The 27,978-nt window shown below is 33.2% G+C and overlaps 1 protein-coding gene across 1 annotated transcript in view; it reads right to left on the bottom strand.

The window, feature by feature from the left end:
- The window catches only part of LOC131848838 (GAS2-like protein pickled eggs), a 96,502-nt gene extending 76,560 nt beyond the window's left edge, over window positions 1-19,942 (bottom strand). Inside the window, exons 1-2 of the mRNA XM_059198782.1 lie at window positions 19,764-19,942; window positions 910-1,119 (exon numbers count right to left, since the gene is read on the bottom strand). Of these exons, the coding sequence (XP_059054765.1) occupies window positions 910-1,092 (183 nt within the window). The 5' untranslated portion in view covers window positions 1,093-1,119; window positions 19,764-19,942. The remainder of the gene's footprint in view (window positions 1-909; window positions 1,120-19,763) is intronic.
- Window positions 19,943-27,978: the final 8,036 nt, after the last annotated feature.

The raw sequence follows: 27,978 nt of genomic DNA on the forward strand, positions 1-27,978 counted from the left end.
CAATTTATAGTCGCAATATTATTTTATTCAAGAACCTTAGCCATAGCAACGCGTGGCTGGCCATAATAATCGCAAGTGGTTGAAAAAAACACCAACTGGCATGCTTGTGACAGTGTGACCTGAGAAATGAGTTGGGCCGTTTTGGACGCAGCTTATTTGAGCCAGTAGATATGGATTCCTATGTTCCTAATCTTGCAGTAAGTACTACGGAACATCTACAGAAAAGGAGCACGGAAACCGTTCGAAGACTTAAGTAATAAGTAAAAAAAGACGTTCTCATCATCATCATCATCATCATCGCAGCCCGGAAGACGTCCACTGCTGGACATAGGCCTCCCCCAAAGATCTCCACGACGATCGGTCCTGCGCTGCTCCCATAGTAGATGAAAATTCCTAGGGAGAGTTGCAGCACTGATACTTAACAAAATTGAAAGTCAACGGCAAAACGAATCTGGCAAAAGTGGTCGAATCTTGTTCTGCTAGTTGTAATATATAATTACATTGACGTCTTCGATGGCTGGTTTAGACATGACCTTACTTTCGATGGTCGCGGCCCAAAATTCGGTCCAAATTGTATTTTTACTTCGGCCCCTTTTACGAGAACTTTTCGTCTTTCGTTTTTGACTCACAGAATCTAAACAAAGGAATTGCTTTTTAACCAATTTTCATAACTACATCATTGTGATAGATGGATTTTACATTTTTTTTATTGGGGTTGTTTGGGCTATTGTCAGGTGCTTGGACCTGTAGCACTGCGACCTACATAGATCTATTGTGCTCGCTCTTTTTCAGATTTCACTACCTAGACTTGGGTCTAGGTAACACTTTATATATTATTATGACAGAAGATTAATTTCGGACCATAGAATACTTAAAAAAAGATATACATAAAATAAAACAAAAACTCACCCTGCACAAAGCGACGCCCGTGTCCAGTCTATCCAAAAAGTTGTCAGCATTGATCCGGAGTTCCGGGTAGAGGACCGTCATCCATTCAGCGAGGTCCTCCTTCATAGCATATAGGTACTCCTCCGAGGAGCGGAACGGTCTGAATGACCGCGCCTCCAAAAGCACTGCACCTACACACGCCATGTTCGAACTATATGGACATCACTGGGTCTGTAACAAACATTTATACATGATTATCATATAGTAATGATGAATTTAAAAGAGGCTGTCGAAGGTATAGAAGTTTTCTACCGCATTTTGCACTCAAAATATTTTTGTGCTAACTGACCTGGCCTCATGTTCATCTTATCATCCTCCACTAGTGCCCCGCCAGCGTAAACCGTTAGAGCAGGCGGGTGCACCATTCCAATATAATGTTTTAAAAAAAACCAAAACCTCGTGTTGTGACTCTACACCCTGTAATTTCACTGTCATATCTCACTTTACAACTGAAAGTTAACAAACCTATTTGATACCTGAAATAAGTGAGAGAAAGGTACCCCACGCATACGATAAATGATTAATTATAATGATGATTAATTTGTATAATGAATTTGAAATAGATAAATTGATAATTAACAATTGTTTGTCACAAATTACTTAGAAATATATTAGACTACCTACTCGCCCCGGCTTCGCACGGGTGTACATGTATTATACATATAAATCTTCCTCTTGAATCACTCTATCTATAAAAAAACCGCATCAAAATCCTTTTAAGTTTTAAAGATTTAAGCATACATAGGATAGCATACAAACAGCGACAGCGACTTTTGTTTTATACTATGTAATGATTTAGGACGTCCTAGGACAGTACAAAAACTAGGACATGTCCTTATAAAACAGGATAGTTGGTAACCCTAATTGATTGTAACCTGATATGCCGATCTTATAACATACAGTCTCGCCAATTAAATGGGTAATTTAAACAAATCAAGACTGTCTGGTATAGCATTAGTACTTGTTGAGTTTTATAAAGAAAATATTTGTTTAAATTGATACGTATATAGTCTCAATGGTGTAGTGAGTTAGCACAATCCTTTACATCCGATAGTTGCTGGTTCGATATCCTGTACAGTACAAACATTTGTATTTCATGAGTGTGATGGTTTATATTCATCTGCGTGTTTTCTATATATTTATAACATGTATGTATTTCTACTTGACTGACTCAGACAGTTGTCAAGAGGAAGGTTTATATATATAATACATGTACACCCATGCGAAGTCTATATAATAGTATGAAATTTAAGATTGTCTGTGTATTCCTATTTCTTTAACTTCTACTGTGGTAGAGTTTCTACAAAGTAATTTCTGTGAGTACTTTTGTCTCTATTTCAGCCACCAAACAACATCTCTTATAAGTTATCTTTTTTTTTTATTGGATTGTTTTGGCTATTGTCTGATGTTTATAGCACCTGTAGCACTGCGACCTACATAGACCTATTGTGCTCGCCCTTTTCAAAGTTCGCTACCTAGACCCGTCAGGGACAAGAATTGAAGGCTATTCTTAGGAGCGATGGTTTTTATCTCCTCGGGAATTATTGTAAACTTTCCAAAGGTGATATTTCATTTATGCACGACTGGGCTATAAGCTATCTTTCAGTTGAAGAGTCTGAGAACTTTCAGGCTACGAAGTTATAATATATACTTATTTATTTATTAAAATTTTAAAGCCTAAATACATAAATAAAACTGCACATGGCGGTCTTCACTCCTTGAGGCATATCCATATACACTTAATATCCACATTTTAAATATATATGGGCAAATTAATCGAATTAGGTATTATTTTGCGTAACTCCATTTCACTACATAATCGATTTATATTAATTTGTTTAATTCCGCTACAATTATCATGTGTGTCTCACACATGATAATATCCACAAATATCCAGTGTGGAAACTTGACTACCGTTACGACCTTCTCTCTCTCAAATTCCGACCGTTATTGAATCTACACCCATGTTGCGACACGTGTTTCGCCGCTGAACGATGCATCATCACGCGTTGAATAGAGTTCGGATATAGCTTGAAAACCTAGTGTTGACTGTTCGGCGGTTTATCTCACACATGATTATTGTAGCGGAATTAAACAAAGCAATATAAATCAATTAAGTAGTGATACCAGGGGCATCACTTGATATCGTGATAGACATAATTTCAGTATGTAACGACCAATGTACATATTTTTTTATCGTATTCTTATATCCGATATTAATACACGATAAAAAATGTTTTTATTACAATATGATATAACGTATATATCATATTATAACAAAAATCATTTTTTACTATAAAAAAACGTCGTGGAATCAAGCAGTGATTTTGTTTAATGAGGCGTGTCGCCTCGGTGCACTCATGCGAATGGTTTTTTATATAGTAAATATGTAATACATATTAACTTATATCTTTTGTTTAGATCACATAAAATAAATAAAAAAGTCAGTATTAGTGGCACTTGACAACTTATGACAGCTGTATGGGTTTGATCCATTGACCGTTTTCATATCTATATAGTTTAAAAAACAATATCACTGTACGCGTTTGTCTCCGCTTATTAGAATCAATTATATATGTGTATGTATATATAGGTTTTTCATTTATTTAGATATTTCTTGTCTATAGTAATTAAATAGCGGCAACTTTTGAGCAGTAGATAGGTCCTATGCTAGTTAGCCACCATCGTAGTATAAAAAAATGTTATGTATATACTGCAAAAAACTAATAGATCATAACAACAAATACGAATAACATAAAATGCCACAAAAGATTTCAGTTTGGTAAAATGTCCTCCATAAATTATATCTTAAAATTGGAATTCTTGGTTTAAATAGCAGTACATAAAATTTCATATTAAATTTGTAACCGCAGAGTGATTTGTTAGTGCAGTGACTTGAGATGAGAATCGAATCTAAAAACGTTTTCTATCTGACAATTTGCACAGATACTCACAAAAATTATAACTATAAAGAGAACATCACTAGAACTGGCGTATTAAAAAGGCACAAGGTAAACATAAGGCAAATGCACTCTCAAGCTGATGCCATAATACAAAATCTGCTTTCAACTGGTCCTAATTCCATTGCAATAATTAAAATTCAGTTGAATTGTTGCTTCAACATTTATTACGCATGATCTAGTTTACAGAATGCGCGCCAAAATCACGTACTAAAAATAAACAGGTGAATTGAATTTCGAAGAATAAAACATTGACCTCAGGCTGAATGTGTGTCAAATTCTACCACAGAGTAAATAAACAGAATACTTTAAGAGTCGGCGCTGCCCTTATGCGAATGTCTAAATTGAATTAGTGCGACCGTAGTGTTGGAATGATATTTAAAAAGAAAGTGCTTACATAGATTCATACAAAAATTGTTCTATGTCACACGAGTCTGAATGCTACAGTTATTGAGCAAATAATCACTATGTTTGTTTAAATAATTAATATTTAATAAATTATTTTATTTATTCCATTTTAGTATACACAATTATACATGTATAATTGTGTATACAATATTTATTATTAGTCCTAATCCTATATCAAATTCCGTATTTTTAGATCAACCTTTCTAAATTTATATTTATTTATTTGTTCATTGCATTCCATTCCATAGTATACCATAGATATTTATTAGGTTAACATTCAGCAGATCAATCATATAGACTCTATTGATTACAGCAAGCAGAAGAGAAGAGATGAGAACGAGTTTGTTGTTTGCTTTATAATTTTAAAATTATATAAAAAAAATATTGTGTATTATAAAACACGTAATTATTTTATTTAATTGTATCAATATGTATTTGATTAATAAATATATACAATATTTTATTAAATATGTCATTAATATAGTCAGAAACAGTTTAGTAATATTTTGTAATTAATATTATATTTTCTTTCGGCTTTTAACGAATGTAGTTAATGTTTGTTAATGGAACTTGTTGTTAACGAAATGGTAGTAAGTAAAGTTTCTACTATATTTAAACAACCATTTAAGGATTTGTCACTACTCTAATGAGAACGAAACCTAAATTGAAAATATACAGCCATCATTTAAAAAAAAGTGGAGTAACCGAAATTCAATCTATACAGCTATCCATAATGTTGAAATATTAAAGAAAAAAATTACACAGTTTCATGTAAAAATTATATTGCATTCAGTGACGCAGCGCTGGCTGACCAAATTACGATTCTATAGAATCCTTGTGACGCAAAGTATCCAATCCACTGGCATCCACGAAATTGTATAGAGCGCAGTCATTAATGGAATTTTTGATTGCGTCATACCATTATGACAGAACTGTACCTATACGGAATGACGAAACAATATATTTTTGTATCATACATGTATTAGTAACCTTAGTGAACGAGGTTCAAGATATTATCAACTTACGTTTTCTAAAAATAAATGTATTTTTTCTGAATACTATATTTTTTTTTGAGGATTATAATGTAATGGTGCACCCGCGGTTCAGGATATTATTAACTTACGTGCACTTAATAAAATGCAATATATCTAAATACTATTTTTTTTTGAGGATTATAATGTAATGGTGCACCCGCGGTTCAGGATATTATTAACTTACGTTTACTTAATAAAATGCAATATATTTAAATACTATATTTTTTTTAGGATTATAATGTAATGGTGCACCCGCCTGGCGCTAACGGTTTTCGTTACCGGGGCACCAGAGAATAATAAGATAGGGTGAGGTCAGGTCAGTTGGTCCATCATGACAAATTCACTAGGAATTTATCACGATGGTTTCCAGGAGGAACCGCGTGAAGGTTGACCTAACATGGTACATTGCTAGCCCTTTCCCCCCTGCGGCTCTATATTAGACAGGTACAGTTGAACATATTAGACGCTTCAAATGTTCAAATTAGTAAACATGATTCTTACTTATCTACACATATAAATAAAATTGGAGTGTCTGTTTGTAATATTGAAATAACCATTTTTTACTACACCCATATGTATACAAAGACTACACATGCACCAAAATAACATCTTTTACAATTTTTGTCTGTGTTCGAGTCAAAATAGTTTTATACTAGTACAACTAGATGGCGCTGTATTTTTGCATACATATTTATAAAACACGCTAATAAGATATTTTTGTTATTCCTTATATAGATATGTAATTTTTTATTTAGGCACTAAAGTCGTATCCGTCGGGCAGGAGTTGGCCTTCAGCCGCTCCATAAGTCCTTCCGCGGGTTGTGAGTGCCATCTGCTCTCGCCCCATAACGTCCGGTGAAGCTGTAAAGGCCAGCTGCGGCCAACAGCATTAGAGTAGTCCGAAAAAAAAATTATTTAGGCACTTAGATCAATACATACGGTTGTAACCTCATAACTGTATTTCATTCTTTAAGTACAAACGCTCCTGATCTCCAGAACCTCGATTTTATACAGTCTGTTTGTCAGGCCAGACCACAAAAATAATCTGATCGTACAATGAGTATCGAGACTGTCCTGGTCATTGCCTCTGTACAGTCGGCATAATAAGTCTTAAGTAGCTTCGCGTGTTGTGACATTGTAGCGGGTAGTAGCGACAACAAAAACAATGGAGTCGACGTTGCGTAACTGCGCACGCTCCGTTGGCTACCGTTGTCGTGTATGTACCGATAGTAAAAAAACACAATTTTGTTAGATGTTACTGATACAACAAACAGACTGGCATAAGTGACTAAAATGCAACATTTTTTTTATTACTAGTATATATATATGTAGTATAGTAATAAAAAAATCATGTAGTAGGTTTTAGTTATTTATGCAACTAAAATGTAGTGCAACATCGAATTCAAACTTTCTAGAATAATTGGTGCTACATTTATTTTAGAAATGTTATTCATTTTAATAAGAATAAAAATAAAACAAGTTCAATTTCAGTGACGTTTGCAGGTTCGATTCCCCGCACGGTACGAACATTTGTATTCCTGAATATCTATTTATATCGGTCTCGGTGTTTTTTATGTATATTATGTATAAAAAAATGTATCTATATATTCATATTAGAGGTCTAGTACCTTTATAGGTCGTGTTATTTGTAGGTTATGTTATCACAAGCTTTGGACTAGATGGTACAGTGTGAATTGTTTTGAGTTATTATTATTATGGAACAAAAAAAACAAAGGAGTAAGCTAAAAAATATGAGTGTAATAATATTATAATAGAACAAAAAATCGAAGGAGCAGCTAAAAAATATGAGTGCCCTATTATTATTATAGAACAAAAAATCAAAGGTGTTGCAAAAAAAATATTAATGCACTATTATTATTATAGAACAAAAAATTAATGGAGCAGCTAAAAATATGAGTGCACTATTATTATTATACAACAAAAAAATCAATAGAGTAGCTAAAAATATAAATGCACTATTATTATTACACACCAAAAAATTAAAAGAGTAGATATAATATGAGTGCACCAGTTTTTGTGCTGCCATTACCATTTTGTAGGCTAATCTGTTTACAGCACAGCGCATCACCCGCGTCGCACTGCGACTCCACGTCCCAACTGTACTTATTTTTGTTTCTTACTTCGCACACTATGAAAGTTGCGCCATTTATAGACATGTTGCGAGGTAACAGATTTTTTTATAGGATGATAATGGAATGCTGCACCCGTATGTGCTATCGGTTACGCTGTTACGGCTCCAGTGGAGGATGCTAAGATGAACATGAGGTTAGGTCAGTTGGCCCATAGTGGCAAATTCACCATGAATTTATTAGGTTTCTAGGGGAAACCGCGTGGCCAACCTGACATGGTACATTGCTATATTCATCAGTCCATACTATTAACAACCATTCCACCATTCCCCAAGGTAACATGACTTCGTACAGGCATGTGCTGTCGGTTACGCTGTTAGTGGACCTGTGGATGATAAGCTGAATATGAAGTCAGCTCAGTTAGCCCACAGTGATAAATTTACCAGGAATTTATCATGATGGTCTCCAGAGGAAACCTTGTGGATGTTAATCTGTTGTGAATACCTGCTGCGCTATTAGTTTACGCTGGTGGGGTACCAGTGGATGATAAGATGAACATGAGGTCAGTTTATTTAGCCCATAATGGCAAATTCACCAAGAATTTATTAGGTCTCTAGGAGGAACCGCGTGGCCAACCTGACATGGTACATTGCTATATTCATCAGTCCATACTATTAACAACCATTCCACCATTCACCAAGGTAACATGACTTCGTACAGGTATGTTATGTGGAGGAGAGGACCATCTCTTAAATAAAGTATTTAACATGAACGTGGATGAAAAGGGAGAGGGCGGACGAAAAAAAGATGGATGGGTTGTGTGAAAGATGATATGTAGAAATCATTTATTAAATTCACATTCCATATGATTTTAATAAAGTCTATATTCGAATTGCTCGCTTAACAATCAAATCGCCCCATGTGGGGAGTGGGCACACTACTTTAGCCCTTTGCCCCCCTGTGAGGCGCCCCCCCCCCTCCCCCCTGTGAGGCGTGGGTAACTGAACACTACGTCGGGAAACACTAATTTAGTCCTTTTGATTATCATTGAACAGGTCAACGCCTGTGGTATCATCACATGCGTTGACCTGTTCGTGTATATAGGGAACGGTTAACATTTACCTTCAGAAAGGCAGAAAAGTAGCTATTCCAAATACATAAAAAAATAAAAAACAACATTTGCGCACGTGTTCTTTTTTTGAATTATTAATCCACTATCATACTTCACGTAACACTATCGAGTATGTTATCTTCTCTTTTTGTTATCTTATCAATTTTTATTTGTTTTTCTATTTCAAATTTCGAACGTTTATCATCATCATTTTGGCCAGTAACTAACGTTAGTCATTCAAAACCAAACAAGAGAATATTGCATAGTCAAAACAAACTTCTTTACGCAATAACAACTTTTTTTTAAATTGTTATTAAAAGGTTCAGGAAAGTTCCATATTCAGTTTTATTTTTAAAGCAAAATTATTGTTTAATTCTTAAAGTATTATCAGTCGAAACAATTTATCAGCGAAATCGACAAATTAACCGAAATGTCACCGGCCTGCGGAGGCCGCCGGTTCATTTCCGGACGGCAAGGCCGTTGTAATATAGGTACGGTACAATATATTGATGTATGTATGTCTTGTCAATCAATTGTGTTCACACACTTAAACTTAAAAATGTAAAGTAATAATAAAATTATTTAAAAAAGCAACACGCAAGTTTCTTGCTCGTTCTTCTTATGATGAGACAGCTTTGCGAATGAGCGGTAGATTAAAAAAATGTAATGACTATTCAAAAGTGCTTCAATGTAAGTTTATTTGAATAAATGATTTTCTATTCTAATCAACCAATACTACTTCGATACTAATGTAAATTCTACGTCTTAACTCTACCTTATGTGTAGTATATTTTAACCGACTTTAAAAAAGGATTCTAATATTGGCCATAAATAAACTATTGTTTAATTAAATAGAATGTACCTAGTATCTTTAGGAAATAAAAGTCGATAAGGGGTAGTTAGAATCAGAGAGACATAGTGATGGCAACACTTGGTATACCTACATTCGCTGATTATATTTTGAATCCAAGTCCGCCAGCTCTTAAGCTTGTTAACTGTATTTCCATCTCCGGAACATTAATCAGAAATATAAACACACGAAATTGTATGACGTCATCAAGATTCCTAACGTTATTTAATTCGCTAAGTATATTTCGTATCAAACTCAGCCGGCTCTTTAGTTTGTTATCAGTGTTTCCATCACCCGAATAGTAGTTAGAAATACACACGATTTTTATAGTATCATGCAAATTTTTACTTAATGTTATTTAATCCACTAAGTATATTTTGTATCAAACTCAGCCAGTTCTTTAGTTTGTTATCGGTGTTTCCATCATACGAACATTACTCAGAATATTTTAATGGTGTCATTGATATTCGAATTGACTTTATTTAAAGTTTGTTTTATTTTTATAGTACAGTAGAAATATAAACACACGAAAATTTATTGTGTCATCCAGATTGGAACTAACGTTATATATATAAAGTTTATAATTTTATTTTTATTTTTATAGTACAGGAGACAAACAAACTTGCAGCACGCCTGATGATAAACCTCTAAGCCAAGAAGGCAAGAATTAATTAAATAGCTATCAAGTAATTGAAGGTTTTCCTATATATTTAATTAAGAAACGTCACAATCATTGTAATGAACATGTCACAGTGTGCTTTTTATAATTAAATCGAGTACAATGACGGAAGTGTATGTGATAACTGCAGATCACTTGTTATTGACTTTAATTGATATATTTATATTTATGTCGTCTACAAAGATTTTGACCAATCACAGATGTCTAGTTAATACGTCTGTAATTTAATAGTTACTAGCTGCACCCGCGACTCCGTCCGCGTGGATTTTAACTTTATTTTTCTAAAATAAAGTAGCCTAAGTTACTCCTTATTATACCAACTGCCTGCCAAAATAAGTCCCTTCAAAATCGGTCCAGCCATTTCAGAGATTAGCCGGAACAAACAGACAGACAGACAGACAGACAAAAATTGTAAAAAAAATTTTTTTTGGTGTATGTACCGTATTTATGTTCATTTTTTTTTATAACACAGGGGACAAACGAGCATGCGGCTCACCTGATGGTAAGTGATTACCGCCGCCCATGAGCACCCGCAACACCAGGGGAATTGCAAGTACGTTGTCGGCCTTTTAAAAAGGAATAAGCTCTTTTCTTGAAAGTTTCAATATCGTATCGGTTCGGAAATACCATTCAAGGAAGGTGATACCACAATGTGGTTGAGCGAGGCAAAAAGTTTCTAGAAAACCGTACTGTGGAAAACCGCCATTCATCCAGATGATCAGGATGGTTCATATGCATGTATTAAAAAACGATTGTGTCAATATTACAAACAGACACTCCAATTTTATTTATATGTATAGATGTGGAATAAGAATATTATAAAAAAATTCAAGCAGAATAAATACTCGATACCATGGCAGAGGGCGAACCTACTACCGTCATTTTGAAATTATATTTATTAAACATTTCGATAAGTGTATAGTTATCAACGAACATTGTAGTAATGCACTGTTATCTTCATTGATAACCTTTGGTTGTTTGTTACTAAGCTCATATTAATTGAATAAGCATTCAGCAATGGTAACACTGGGAAATTAAAGTTAATCATTTTTGTAACATTAAAATAGTTAATCATTTAGATTTTACCTACTCGTAACTTCAATCTAAATATATATAACTCAAAGGTGACTGACGTAGTGATCTATCAACGCACAGCCCAAACCACTGGACGGATCGGGCTGAAATTTGGCATGCAAGTAGATGTTATGACGTAGGCATCCGCTAAGAAAGGATTTTGATTAATTCTACCCCCTAGGGGATAAAGTAGGGGATGAAAGTTTATATGGAACTTTGTCAATTTTAAACCGATCGGGCTGAGACTTTGCATGCATAAATCTACTATGACGTAGGCATCCCCTAAGAAATAATTTTGATAAATTCCACGCCTAAGAGGTAAATTACCGCGAGCGAAGCCGGGGGCAAAAGCTAGTGTTGAAGATAAACGTGATATATATACATATATATTCCCTTATTTTCCTTTCATTTACTTTTATTAAAAAAATATTTATATTCATACAAACTTTCATCCCCCATTTTATCCCCTAGGGGGTAGAATTAATCAAAATCCTTTCTTAGCGGATGCCTACGTCATAACATCTACCTGCATGTCAAATTTCAGCCCGATCCGTCCAGTGGTTTGGGCTGTGCGTTGATATACATATATATCAGTCAATTTGAGTTATATATAGTTAGATTATTAAAATTCACCACTTTATTATAGAGAATTAGTTTAAAGAATGCCATCAGGCATAAAGTCCGCCATGTCTACATGTTTGTGTGCAAAAGTATAAATAAATAAATACCTATATATACTGTATTTGAACCAATAATGTTACTGTATCAAGCATTACTGAATACCTTTCATGACTCACGGAATCTGAACAAATTAGTGCAAGAACAATAACTCTGTTATTTTCCTTCCATCACATTTACTCATTTATTTAACGGTTTATAAATTTATATATATATATAGCTGTTATATATACATACATATATAACTGAAACTTACGTAAACATTTCTCAATTTGTATACAAAGACTGATCATATACGGATATTTTATATATCCAAAATGTGTCTCCTTAAATTGCCCCTATATACATATATATATTATTATATTATATATATTTATTATCTGTAATTTATTATATTATATATATTTATTATCTGTATTATATAAATAAAATTGGAGTGTCTGTTTGTAATATTGAAATAACCATTTTTACTACATGCATATGAACGTAAATACAGTACGTACAAAATGACATTTTTTACAATTTTTGTCTGTCTGTCTATCTATCTGTTTGTTCCGGCAAATCTCTGAAATGGCTGGAACGAATTTGACAAGACTTATATTGGCAGGTAGCTGATGTTATAACGAGTAAGTTAGGCCACCTTTATTTTAGACAAATAAAGTTAAATTCTACGCGGACGAAATCGCGTGTACAGCTCGTATTAATATATAATTCAGTATAATTAAATTACTGAGTTATTTATATATGATATTGTGGTATATTAAGATTATTATATTTATATATAAGAAAAAATACATAATGTTCTCTGTGATCCAACAAAAGTATTTGCTATTAAAATTTAATATTGAAAATAGATTCAATTTTAACATCCTTAAATAGTACTTCCTAACATTATAAATGCGAAAGTAATGCTGTACGTCTGTGTATCTGTCGCGATTTCACGTAAAAACTACAGAACCGATTTAAATGATATTTGGTACACAGATAGTCTAAACCCTGATGAAGGGGGGGAAAGGAGATTGTTAGTAATGTGGACTCATGACCCCATTACTAGCAATGTACCATGTCAGGTTGACCTCCACGCGGTTCCCCCTGGAAATCATCGTGATAAGTTCGTGGTGAGTTTGTCACGATGGGCTAACTAACCTGACCTCATGTTCATCATATCATCCTCCACTGGTGCCCCGCCAGCGTAAACCGTTAGCGCAGGCAGGTGCACCATTCCATTATCATCCATAAAAAAAACCCTGATGAAGGACTTTTTAATGCGAAAAAGGGTTTTAAGGGGAGATGAACGGAAGTGACGTCATTTTAAAAAAAAAGAAGCTTCAAACCTATTTTTAGGCTGTTGCTCAAATATACATAAACATGACATTCATAGATAGTAAAATAAATATTTGTAAAAATATGTGCTGTATCAGCTATATTACTGTAAAGCTTCATCAAAATCAGTTGAGTAGTTTTTACGTGAAAGAGTAACAAACATCCATCCATTCATACTAACAAACTTTCGCGTTTATAATATTAGCAAGATTAATAAAATCCTGCAGCGTTGTTCACGTTAATTCAAATAAAACGTATCCTATACGCTAGTCTAGGATATAGTCTATCTATGTAAAAAAGTTTATTTGACTCTGTCTAGTATTGAGTATGGATGGACCTTAATCACAAAATTTCTCGTTTATAATATTAGTAAGATCAGTTACAAAAATAAAAAAGCAGTACGCAGGTATTTACTGTCTCATTCTATCTTATGTGTACTATAATAGGTACTTCTATTTGTAACTTACTCACGAAATCAAAATCACTCTAATCTCCAGCGTCATTCTCCTACACACTCATTTCAGCTATTAATATTTTGTCCCTTTCTTTCTAATGAAGAAAATGACACTAAAGAAAGGGCAGGTAAGATACGACAGTTAAAAATTTTAAAATAGGTACATCATTGGTTACTTTTATCTGTAGTTTACACACAAAATCAAAATCACTTTAATCTCCACCGTCATTCTCCTATACACTCATTTTAACTATTAATATTTTGTCCCTTTCTTTCTAATGAAGAAACTGACACTAAAGAAAAGGCAGGCAAGATACGGCAGTTACAAATTTTAAAATAGGTACTTTCATCTGTAATTTACTCACAAAATTTCAGCTATTAATATTTTGTCCCTTTCTCTCTATTGAAGAAAATGACACAAAAGAAAAGGAAGGCACGACCAGACCGTTAAAATTTTTTATGAGGTTAAAACTATAACAACAAGAATTACTATAGAAACTATAGAAAACAAAATTCCGAATATCTTTGGCTTTATAAATAGTATTGAAATTTAAGTAAATATTCACCGAGAAGCATAATGTTTGCATAACCGAATGTCCTAGAAATATGCAAATAACTTATGTATACAAGATATATATAAGTTGTGTCGAATGCGAGAACACCGAATTGTTATTTGTCAATTTCAAAAAAGGTAGTACTAAATCGAATGTATTTTTTATATCTATCATATTTTATTGAATTTTAAATCGATTATTTTTGAATCGATAAATAACTTTATCGAAATTTATATGACTATTATTTATTTTTTTATTACGACATTGCTATTGACGGGAATTTTTTTTATTTGACCGGAACATTATGCTACATATTCACTAAAATTGGACCGATTTTTATGAATCATTTTCCAGTTAATATCCTGTCGTTTATTCTACATACGTCTATTTTCGTTCAGTAGACTAATTTTTAAGGCCCATCTGGGTCGTCGCAGGTACAAATTGGTAAAATGGGGTCTCTTTTCAAGTGAAGCTTGCCACTGCGGGGCACCATCCCAGACTATCCCAGAGTATCGTATGGTCCACCTTCTCTCCTGTCCTTGGTGCATATCATTGCATTTTTAGATCTTATTTTGTTCTGCACAAGGGTAGATCTAAAAAATGCGACCGAATGCGCTAAAGTCATCGCAACATTCTAGAGTAAGTGCATTTAGTTGCCTTTGAAAAGAAAGAAGACTAATAAAGATTTTTTATACTAACGAGAACTATCGTGTTATATTACATTGAAATTATCATAATAAAAAGATGGATCCCTAAAAACACATTACCCTTTTCAACACGAGCAGTCAGGTAACAGTTTCATTTTTGCACTCTAGCTCATGTTAGTAATTAGTCTCATAGTAAAGCTATCATAAATTAAGCTAGATCCTCATAAAATAAGAATAAGATCCTAGATAATCATACAAAACACATTACTAAACCACACCCTTCTCAACTTGTGCAGTCAGGTAACAATTTCATTTTTGCTCTACTCTCCAGCTCAGGTTAGTCTCATATTAAAAACTAAAAGTTGTTTCTCTCTTCTGTCAAACATAAAATACAAAACTACACATGCATACAAAAACACATAACCCTTCTCAACATGTGCAGTCAAGTAACAGGTTCATTTCCACTCTACCTTTTATCATGAACTAAAACATGACTTAGTATGACAAACAATTTTAACTAACAATTAAAATATCATAATTAAAGTAAGCTAGATCTCTCTTTTGTCAAACATAAATACAAAACGCTGCTATAAACATACAAAACACATAACGCCTCTCAACTTGCGCAGTGAGGTAACAGTTCCATTTTCGCTCCGCTCTGTAGTTTCAGGCAAGTTTTCGAGACAAGTTCAGTGGCTGTCAAAACTTATAAATAGAGGCGCCGAGCGGCCACAACCATCCATTTACATGCTCTACCATCTTAATACTTCCTTTTCGAATACCAATCTCGAAATACTTCTTAGATTTCGATACACTTCAGTGTGCTTTTGTGAAAATATCAATAGCATTTACTCCATTCTGTAGTCGCTGAATAGTAATTTACCTACTATGCAGTTATATCCTAAACTAGCTTTTGCCCGCGGCTTCGCTCGCGTTAATTTATCCGCTTAGAGGTGGAATTTATCAAAATCCTTTCTTAGGGGATGCCTACGTCATAGTAGCTTTATGCATGCAAAGTCTCAGCCCGATCGGTTTAAAATTGACAAAGTTTCATACAAACTTTCATCCCCAATTTTATCCCCTTGGGGGTAGAATTAATCAAAATCCTTTCTTGGCGGATGCTTACGTCGTAACATCTACCTGCATGCCAAATTTCAGCTCGATCCGTCCAGTTGTTTGGGCTGTGCGTTGATAGATCACTATGTCAGTCAGTCACCTTTGAGTTATATATATTTAGATATAATATAAAATAGTATTATAAATGCGAAAGTTTATGAGTATGGATGGATTTTTGTTACTTTTTCACGTGAAAACTATATTTTGTACACTTATTAAACACACTCATAATAATAATAATAATAATAATCTCAGGACAATTCACACAGCGCCATCTAGACCCAAGTTAAGGTAGCTAAAGCTTATGGTATGGGTACTAGATAACTTATACATATATATAGATATATATTCTTTTGTATATATATCCCGATACAAACAATCATACTCATGAATACAAATGTTTGCGCCGTGCGAGGAATCGAACCCGCGACCATCGGACGTAAAGCAGTGTGCTAGACCACTAGACCACCGAGGTAGTCGTTAACTTCCATAACTTATTATAGAGATTTAATTTATTCTTTTACCAGTGTATATATAACTACTTTAATTTACAATGACTGTAATTAAATGTATAATGACATTATTGCAGTAAATGATGGTAATAAAAACTATTACATGGTAATAAAATCTATATACATCTGAATTGTACTATTTATGTGCGTATTTGGTATAATGTATATTGGAAAATTCGAGTCTTAAATCAGTCCCGTTTTCTTATACAAATCAAAAATATATTTTATAAGAGCAATCTTTGAGATTTTTTTCTCTGCTACAAAAGTTAATCAATCATATAACGAGTACTGTCAATATGATGTCAAAGATCTGAAAAATGAAATACCTAAATTTAAGTCCCGAAGAATTTGTAATTGCTGAGAAAAATTAAAGTATCTGAGGTCAATATTTGCGATGCGTTGTTTTAACGGTCAGTTAAACATCTAACAGCAGGGGGAAAGGGGATTGTTAGTAATGTGGATTGATAACCCCTTTGCTAGCAATGTACAATGTCAGGTCGACCTCCACGCGGTTTCCCCTGGAAACCATCGTAACAAATTCCCGGTGAGCTTGTCACGATGGGCTAACTGACCTGACCTCATGCTCATCTTATTATCCTCCACTGGTGCCCCGCCAGCGTAAACCGTTAGCGCAGGCGGGTGCACCATTCCATTATAATCCAAAAAAAAACATCTAACAGCAAGTTGCGTAGGTTGACTGTAATTTATTTTACGCACATCTGTAATACATGGCCAACATCTTAATTCCAAAACTGAAAGGTTAGTTTTAACTCTATTTGTGTCGATTATTAAGTTACTAGCTATTCGCCCCGGCTTCGCTCGTACATGCATTATACATATAAACCTTCCTCTTGAATCACTCTACTTATTAAAAAAACCGCTTCAAAATCCGTTGCGTAGTTTTCTCCTGTTGTATTGATGAATGTCCTATTTTTTTTTTTATTATTGTTTTTCTTTTTTTTCTTTTTTTCTCTTCATTTATACATTTAAAAGAAGGTAATACTCACCTACACGGGCTTATTATTATTATTTTTATTATAAATCAATCTAAATAATTACTTGAATTAGTCTAAATTACGTAGTAAATATTTTACAATAAATATTATGGTATATTTCATTATGATATTACATATATGAAAGTGTGTCTGTATATCTGTCTTTCTTATTAGCTAAACGATGTTTAATTAAAATTGACTGAAATATACATTGTATAACGAATTCGGACAAAAACTAAATTATTACTCTAAAGGCAGACGAAGTCAGGAACAGTAATATATATATATACAAGAAGCCGATGCGAATAGTTAGTAAAGTAAGAAAATGACGAGTTAATTTCAATTATGTTGTTTTAACTAAGTAATGATATATTTATTGCAAATCGTTAAACATATACAATATCATTATAATGAATTACGTATAATTGAAATGTTGGTAAACTTTATATAATACTAATTGTACATGCGACATCGTCAGCGTGGAATTTAAATTTATCTTTCTAAAAAAAAAATATATTTTCTAAAATACCTACCAAAAAAGTCCCGTCAAAATCGATCCAGCCATTTCAGAGATTAGCCGGAACATAGACCGACAACAGATAGACAGACAAAAATTGTAAAAAAAAAATGTTATATTTTGCATGTGTATGTATTTCAATATTACAAACGACACTCCAATTTTATTTATTTATATTCATCAAATGCTTTGACCTTATATGGTTGTAGTGCAGAAAAAATCTTATTTCAATATTACAAACAGACACTCCAATTTTATTGATATGTATCGATGTATAGATTATTTGACACATCTCAAATCATTAAACCCACTAATATCTATCTTACTAATATTATAACGCGATTGTTTGTGAGTATAGATGGATAAATTTTACTCGCAAAAAATACTGAACCGATTTCGATGAAACTTTACAGTAATATAGTTTATACATCAGAACAACACGGGCTACAAATTTGACACTGGTGAAACCGCGGGCCCAGATTTTAATCAATATGTAAATTTGTCTATATCTATTGTTACTCAATCACTCTTAAACGCCTAGACAAAGCCAAATAAACTTTCGTGCACAGATAGACTGTATCCTAGACTAACATATAGGACACGTTTTATTTGCATTAACCTGAACAACGCCGTAGGATATTACTAATCTAATTAATATTATGAATCCGAAAGTTCGTGTATAATGATGCATGTTTGTTACTCTTTCACGCAAAAACTACTGAACGGATTTTGATGACACTTTACAATCATATAGCTTATACATCAGAATAACAGACACTATAAATTTCATGTAGGAAAAACCACGGGTAGAGCTAGTCTAAAATAAATATAGATATAATAATGAAGCAATAAATTTTAAATTCATTTGAATAACAGATCAGTATCTAATCTTATATATTGATAAAATTAAATAGAAAACATATATACATATATATAATATTGTACTAAAAACTTTTGAAATATATCCAAATTATCTTATGATAATAAAATATAGGATTACTATCTGTATATTCATTGTCTACGTCACACACAGAATTATTATTTATCTGTATAAAAAAACAGATAATATGTTATCTGTACTAAGGAATTATTTTTATACTTGAACCGGAACCAAGATAAAATATTTAATAAAAAAAACGTTAACTATTTTTATTGTATGATAATTGACTTTTATATTATACGCTATATATATATTAATAGTCTATAAAAATTATGAATGTGGAATTGCGTATGAAAGAAAATAACACAATAATTTCACAATACACACAGTGCCATCTAGACCCAAGTTAAGCTAGCTAAAGCTTGTGTTCTGGGTACTAGATAACTGATACATATACATAGATTTTATTTTTGTAAATACATACATATTATACATAGAAAACACCCAGACCGATACAAACAATCATACTCATGAATACAATAGTATTTTGCTAATCTAAAAAATAACATTTAATTCAAATAAAATATAAACAATTTGTATGAATATATGACGATTTTTACTATATTCAAAATTGCTATACTTTTTTAAAAAGATATTTTATACCTACCTATATAATATACTAAGTACATATAGGTAAACATTTAATAAAATAAATTAATTTAAGAAAAGAAAAAAAGCGTAAATTTAAAATCTAAAAGTGTGGAAAATATTAATTTAAAATCTAACATATACAAAATAATTATTGGTGTAGAAAATCCCAATAAAACCAAATCAAAATATATCTGACACACATAAAACAAATCTTACCATATATGACTAGAAATACTCAACCAAACGTTTAAAACAACACAAAAAAAAACCATTAAAACAAACCTTAAAATATAAAAGAACTGCCCGCTCCAACGGAACACACCACAAGCAAAATCTATCCAGAAATCACAACACTATTTATTTACTTTGTGAATAATAATCGCGATGCTACGATACACTATCGATTAATCGAGAGCGCGAGTCGAGCGATACGGTCGAGTGTCGCGAATGAACTGACTTCGACTGACTCGGATTATACAGCGCCTCTGAGTAGTGCAGGAGCCACATGCGCGTACGCAGGGTGCGGTCGCAGGCAGGTAGCCTTGTTGGGTGCAATTTCGAGATTTATCTCAATTGTTTTCGTTTCTCAATCGCTTTGAAGATCTTAGAATTTACGCCCTTCAATTTGGCGACCTTCGTTGTATTTTTGTATGAGTACATACATAAAAATTATCATATTTACCATAATAATATCTAAGGACAATTCACGCAATGCCATCTAGTTCTAAGCTAAGCAGAGCTTGCGTTATGGGTACTAGACAAGTGATACAATTATATAGATACATTTTTTTCGTAAATACATACATATTATACATAGTTAACATAGAGATCAATACAAACAATCATACTCATGAATACAAATATGTGTACTTTGCGAGGAATTGAATGTAAATCGTAGGCTTATGGCGATGATGTTGCCACGCTGGCTTAGGGCAGTGAAGGAAATCAGGTCAGTTATCAAATAAAGCAGATTTCCTTTAAAATCAAAATACCTTTATTCATGTAGGTCTATTACAGACTTAAGATATGTCAAATCTACCATCAGTACGGAATTATTTCGAGTTCTTCTCATCTCGAAATCATTCCGAACTGACGGTAGATTTGACATATCATAAGAGTCTGTAATAGACCTACATGAATAAAGATATTTTTAATTTTTGAATTTGTTTTAATTTTGAACCATACTGCTTTACTATCCGATAGTCGCCATCGTATAGTAGTATGCTTTATCACTAGACCACCGAGGGTGATATATTTATCTAATACATATGATGTTCGTACTCAAAAATTACATGTATATTATATATATTTACAAATATTAGGTAAGATGATGGACTGTTTTAAAGATGCGAAAGTGTAAATGCAGGTAGAAGGAGGCATAATTTTTTATGTAACCGACCTACACGATGGAATGTTTTAATCGTCGTCTACAAATATTGAACAGCACGACGGATATAACAAAATAACAATTATAGTCGCTCTATATGTAAAGAAACAAAAGAAAAGAAACAAACACAATTTGTTGTCAAATGAAATCAAAAATTCATGTACGACATTATAGCCGCGTGTAACCGTCAATTTTTTGTATTAAAATTTTTTTCACCATACAGTTCAGTATACAGGATCAATTGAGAAGAACTGACAAGAAATTAAAATATTTTTTTTAAAGTCCGTTTAAATTAACGGGTTAATAAAATACATAGATATGTAAACACACTGTGTACTTTATTTAAATTATTAACCGGGTCTTAACACGAATAATTTTATGGCAAATAAAGGTATTTACCTCTCTCGACGTTTCGACTAGGTTGCACTAGCCGTGGTCAGTTCGTGACCACGGCTAGTGCAACCTAAAAAAAAAAAAAAAAAAAAAAAAAAAAAAATAAACACTGTGTACTTATGTAGGTGTCTATGTTTAACATTAAGTGAAAATCCCCTGCAAGAACTAATATTGCCATACACTTTCGTCACTCAAGTAATCGTTTGTCAATTAATAAATTGAATTTTTAAAAAACAAAAACATAAAACTATTATTATTTATATATTATTTATTAATTGGCAATATGGACTACATTCACCATATACCCTTAAATAAATTTAAAAAATCATGTTAAATCATATTTATTGAGCAAAGTCTGAGCCGAGGTTCGAACTCCTAGCTGTGCCCTCAGACTAAAGTCGAATCCGTCAGGCGGGAGTTGGCCTTCAGCCGCTCCAGAAGTCCTTCCTTGGTTTGGAGTGTCATCTGCACTCGCCCCCTGTCGTCCGATGAAGCTGTAAAGGCCAGCTGCGGCATTAGAGTATTCCGAAAAAAGTATATTGTGTATGTATTTATAAAAAAAATCTAAGTATTAAATCAGTTTTCCAGTATCCATAAGATGGGCCGCTGCAGGTACAACTTGGTAAAGTGGGGTGCCGCTTCAAGGGAGGCTTGTGACTGCGGAGCGCCATCCCAGACTATGGCACACCTGCTGACTTGTCCTTTGTGCCCAGTAGTCTGCACAAGGGGGGACCTAAGGGATGCGACGGAGTGCGCAAGCGTTGTCGGGGCGTTCTGGGGAAAATATATTTAAATATATGTATTTGGTTGCCGTTGAAACGAAGAAGAAGAAATAGAAATAGAAATAATCTTTATTCAAATAAACTCATTACAAGCACGTTTGAATAGTCATATTTTGATTCTACCACTCATTCGGAATGCAGATTCATCACAAGAAGAATGAGCAAGAAACTTGTGTGTTGCTCTTTTTAATAGATTTTTTTTTTATATAAATAATTACAGTGTAACAAGTAAGAGGCATGCGACAATCAACATAGAAATCGCTACGCACTCATTATTAGTGTAATCAGATAATATTGTCAGTGCTATGTATTTAAAATTTTTCTACAAAAACATTATTATCGTTAACGAATTCTTCAATTTTATAGTAAGCTTTTTTGCAAAGGAAGTGTTTTATTAAGGAAGAAGAAGAAGTATCCATAACAGAATCTCTGCTTAGTTTAGGACTGGAGGGCGTATTGTTATTATCATGCATGAAGTTGGTAGAGTTTCTACAGATCAACCCATAAAATGTACACTTCGGAGAAACGGATATACACTACGGAGGACGGTAGGGAAAAAATAAAATTATAATGTAAAAATTTGACGTACATGAGCGACTAAAATGTCCTACATGAATAAATGATTTTTGAATCTGAATTTGAATTTGAATTAGAATAACGTCATCAATCAAGCCAAATTATTACCTAAAATAGTCCTAATTAGAGTAAAAATTAATGAAAATAGTTAGATGTTTGAACAGACGTCTTTTGTTGCAGAGCACAGTCACAGAATTATTATAAAAAAGAAATTATATAAAGAACATCATATTTTGAATATGGATGAAAGAATATATAAAAACTGCCAGTGACTCTCATTTTAGGTCTAACAATTTGTAATAGGAATTAGTGCCTCATTCTTAATAATATACCATAGCAGGTCGACCTTCATACACTCCGAAAAACTATCGCGATAAATTCGTCATAATGAGCTAACTGACCTGATTCATGCTATCCTGTCATCTTCCTGGTTCCCCGCCAGCATATACAGCTACCGACGAGAAGTTAGCAGCAAATCACATCAATTTTTTATCTGTGCTTCCCGCTTCAAAATCCGTTGATATATTAGTTTGCACGGATCTAAGACTATATATATAAACCTCCCTCTTAAAAAACCGCTTCAAAATCCGTTGCATCTATTTAAAAAACCGCTTCAAAATCCGTTGTTTAGTTTTAAAGATTTAAGCATACATAGGGACAAACAGCAATAGCGACTTTGTTTTATACTATGTAATGATACTTAATATATATAGAAAACACCCAGATCGATACAAACAGTCATACTCATGAATACAAATGTTTATACCGTGCGAGGAATCGAACCCGATGAGCATGATGACAGGTTAGTTAGCATATAGAAACGAATTCATCAGGAAATTAACGTGACGATTTCCAGAGGGAACCTCGTGGAGGTCAACATGATATGACATTAGTAGCAATGATGTCAACAGTCCGCATTACTAACAAGATCGCTCCTAAGGATATCCTTCAATTCTTGTGCCTTATGAGTCTAGGTTCTCTCACTTTGGAAAAGGGCGAGCACAATAGATCTATGCAGGTCGCAGTGTTACAGGTCTTAGTGCCTGACCATAGCCCAAATATCTAATAAAAAAATTCAATTCCCTTTCCCCCGATCGTACCATTACCACATACCATTACCATCCATATCGTGAAGCGTCAATTAATTGATTTAACTATACGTAAACATGACATAACTTTCTTTGGTAACTTTAATGAACGCACCGACGCTTCCTTGCTTTCCTCGCATAACACGAACAATAACGTAATATTTCTCCATGTTATTGTAGACTTGGAGATAGTGTCCCTTCTTATCAAAATCGTACTTCTATTCCCCATGATATATGTTCGGGTTGTACCGAAACTATAAAGATTCTGATAGGTAAAACTGATAAATGATACTGATAGAAACTTGATTAAAACTGTATATTGAAACTTAAAATATAACTGATTAATGATTGTAATGAGTACGCGCGGCGTCCTTGATGACCGAATGCGAACTGATTTTAATGAAATGTGAAATGTAAAATAAAATGTTAATGTTGCGAAATAATGTACGATGCTAGCTCGTACAATATAGGTAAATGTACATTGAAGTTATACTCATTTCCGCAATCAGCTCATCTGAGCCATTGTACGTTTAGAGCCGAGACTACTAAAGTAACCAAGCTCCTCCCAGAAACACAGAAGGCTTCTGATGTCTTCACAGGATTCACGGGGCGACCTCACCGTTCTGAGGATTTGTGTTCGTTGTGTGACAACTGCAAGCACTCCAGGATTAGGTGAGCCGTTTCTTCGGCTTCAAATCCCCGAGAAAGGGGACTGTCTGTAGCACCTGTTGTATACAGGTGTCTGTTTAAGGGCAGAGGCCCGTTATTGTCCCCATAATATAATAATCATGTAATATAAGATTTTTTTATATAACTGGAAAGTAAAATCAAACCATTTCTATAATTTTCCGTTAAAATTTCATGTGGGATGGAATTTTAATTTTTTTTTTTTTGGAATTTTAAATTTTAAATTATAGAAATAATAATAATCTTTATACAGATAAACTTAACATGAGCACTTTTGAATAATCACATTTTTTATTCTACCACTCATTCGATAAATGTAGTTTTAAGTATATTTACATTAACACGGATTAGGCATGCGACAATCAACATAGAAACCGTTACGCACTTAATCTCTCTTCAATCAGATAACATTGCCAGCGCTATGAATTTTAAGTTAGATATTTTTTACTAAAACATTACTATCATTTATAAGTTTTTTCATTTTATAATAAGCTTTTTTACAAAAAAAAATGTATTTATATTTTTTTCTGGAAAATTGAGAATAGACTCTGGCAGTTTGTTGTAAAACCTACGCAATTTCCATAAAACGAATTACTAACTTTCGTCAAACAGCACTTAGGTAAAATTAGTTTCTTGATACTACGTAATCTTTTATTAGTGTAAACACCTACTTTTTTAAAACTGACATGTATTTCCTGGCACACATGATTTTTGCGTAAATGTATTGAGTAGTAACGGTGTGGACATTTGATTCTTTAAAACACTCACGCAAAGTAAATTACGAAATGTATTTCTTTAGATGTCTGTCCCCTGGACTATGAGTGTGCTGTGAAGCGGCGTTACTGCAATTAAATAACTAGCGACAATAAGCCGCTCTTACCATTGTTATTGATTAGAAAACAACTGTGCGAAAATCGAGAGAAAATCGACATGTTTTTGTTATCATCGACAACAAGCGATCGCTTGTTAACCATTAATTTTCCACGTGGTATTGTTCTCAGTACACATACAAACATAATATTCTCTGTTTTATGTTTCCATATTGACTCTTTAATCTTTGAAAAAATTTCTTGTTAGTAAAAAAAAATCTGAAAAAAGTAAAAATCATATAAAAATAATATGTATTATTATTTTAGACAGATTTAAAGACAAACTTACTGTTCCAAAGTATCGCTTAGAAAGTCAATGGATCTGTTGTGGGAATGGGTATAAAAATTTACAATAAGATACCAAAAGATATATTGGAATTACCCTTAAATAAATTCAAAACATCTGTTAAATCATATTTACTGAGCAAAGTCTATTTGCGATCGCAAATAGCCATTTAATATATTTAAAAATAAAATTATAAAATTTCAAATCTGGAACGTCAGGCACAGAACATCGATATTATTATATATACAATTTTGGACTTGTTCTCGAACATTCCGTGGCGTCATTATTAAAATCTGTGTACAATATATTCTAAAGGATATTTTGAAATTACCCTTAAATAAATTCAAAACATCTGTTAAATCATATTTACTGAGGAAAGCCTGTTTGCGATCGCAAATAGCCATTTAATATATTTAAAAATAAAATTATAAAATTTCAAATTTGGAAACGATATTATTATATATCAAGAACGTCATTATTAAAATCTGTGTACAATATATTCTAAATATTTTTTTTATTTCAATTAAAACAAATTAAACATTGCAATGTTCCTCCTCGTAGGACAGATGGCCGTTGGGGCAAAAAGTCCTCGAGTGGCGACCACGGACCGGAAGACGCAGCGTGGGAAGGCCTCCAGCAAGGTGGACCGACGATCTGGTCAAGATCGCTGGATGCATTGGATGCGAGCAGCGCAGGACCGATCGTCGTGGAGATCTTTGGGGGAGGCCTATGTCCAGCAGTGGACGTCTTCCGGGCTGCGATGATTATGATGATGATGATGTTTCTCCAGCAAATAAAGCCTATTCACTCACTAAACGATTACTTAAATGACAAGCGCTTATGGCAATAGTTGTTTATTTGATTAAACATTGTAAAAACTGACTTATTTAAAAAATATATATACTCAATTGAGTTGGTATACTGAACTGGACGGTAGAGAAAAAATTTGACTTTCGTAAGCGGCTAAAATGTCCTACATGAATAAATGATTTTTTAATTTGACTTATAATTTGAATATAATAATATTACAGTACAATTAACACAGCGCCATCTAGTCCCAAGCTAAACAGAGTTTGTGTTATGGGTACTAGAAAACTGATATAACCACAAAGATACATTTTTTTGTTAATACATACATATTATATATAACAACCAGTCGTATTCATGAATACAAATGTTTGTATCGTGCGAGGAATCGAACTCACAACCACTGCTAAACCAAGGCCGTCGATTCTATGGGTAGGTAATAATAAGATTTAAAACCTTATAGAAAAAAAATGTGTAATAATAATATATATATATAATATCTCAGGACAATTCATACAGCGCCATCTAGACCCAAGTTAAGCTAGCTAAAGCTTGTGTTATGGGTACTAGACAACTGATACAAATACATAGATATTTTTTTTTTCGTAAATACATATTATACATATTATACATAGAAAACACCCAGACCGATACAAACAATCATATTCATGAATACAAATGTGCCGTGCGAGGAATCGAACCCGCGACCATCGGACGTAAAGCGGTGTGCTAGACCGCTAGACCACCGAGGTCGTACAACTTTTATTTATTCCACTATAATAATATATTAATAACTAAAGATAAGCAATAATAAGCCAAGGCTATTATATATTAATATAATATATTTACACAAGTAAATATATAATAGAAATATTTACATATATTTGAAAACCTCGGCAAGTGGTCGATTCCACAATCTAAGTGTACGCGGGAGGAAGCTCCTCTGAAACCGCACTGTCCGAGACCACATAGGTTCCAGCCTGTAGGGATGAATTCCCTGTCGATGGCGAGCGATGCGATGGTAAAAGGTAGCTGTGTGTCGAACAATTTCTCAGAACACAGTCCGTCGATCCCCCGTTCAAGTCAAACGGGGATCGAAATTACGATGCTTATCATGCTGCATATCATGGTATTGCTGGTTCGATTTTACGGTACGGTATTATATTTTGGGGAAATTCGACAAAGAAAGAATTTGCATTTAAAGCTCAAAAAAATCGCATAAGATGTTTAGACTACATGTTTAGACTTCAAACTACTGACAGCTGCCTTATTTTAAGCAACATAACATATTAACAGTACCATCATTATATATTTATGAAGTATGCGTATTTATTAAAATAAACAAGCACTTATTTCCACGACTTTCTGAAATTGTAAATCGCAATCGACGTAACATTGATAAATTATGTATTAAAAAATCTACGACAAAGCTTATGCATGACAGTATATTATGTATGGGACCTAAAATATATTATAAGTTACCTAAATACTTGAAGAGCCTTCCCAATAATGTATTTAAAAATAAATTAAAGAGGTTGTTGATTGACAAATGTTATTATAGTATATCAAACTTTTTAGATGATAAATTTGACGAAATGTTTTATTAGTTTTATATTATTGTG

This window comes from Achroia grisella, unplaced genomic scaffold (assembly GCF_030625045.1).
Source record: "Achroia grisella isolate CSIRO2021 unplaced genomic scaffold, CSIRO_AGI_Agris_v1 utg598, whole genome shotgun sequence".
In the NCBI taxonomy this organism is placed as follows: Eukaryota; Metazoa; Arthropoda; class Insecta; order Lepidoptera; family Pyralidae; genus Achroia; species Achroia grisella.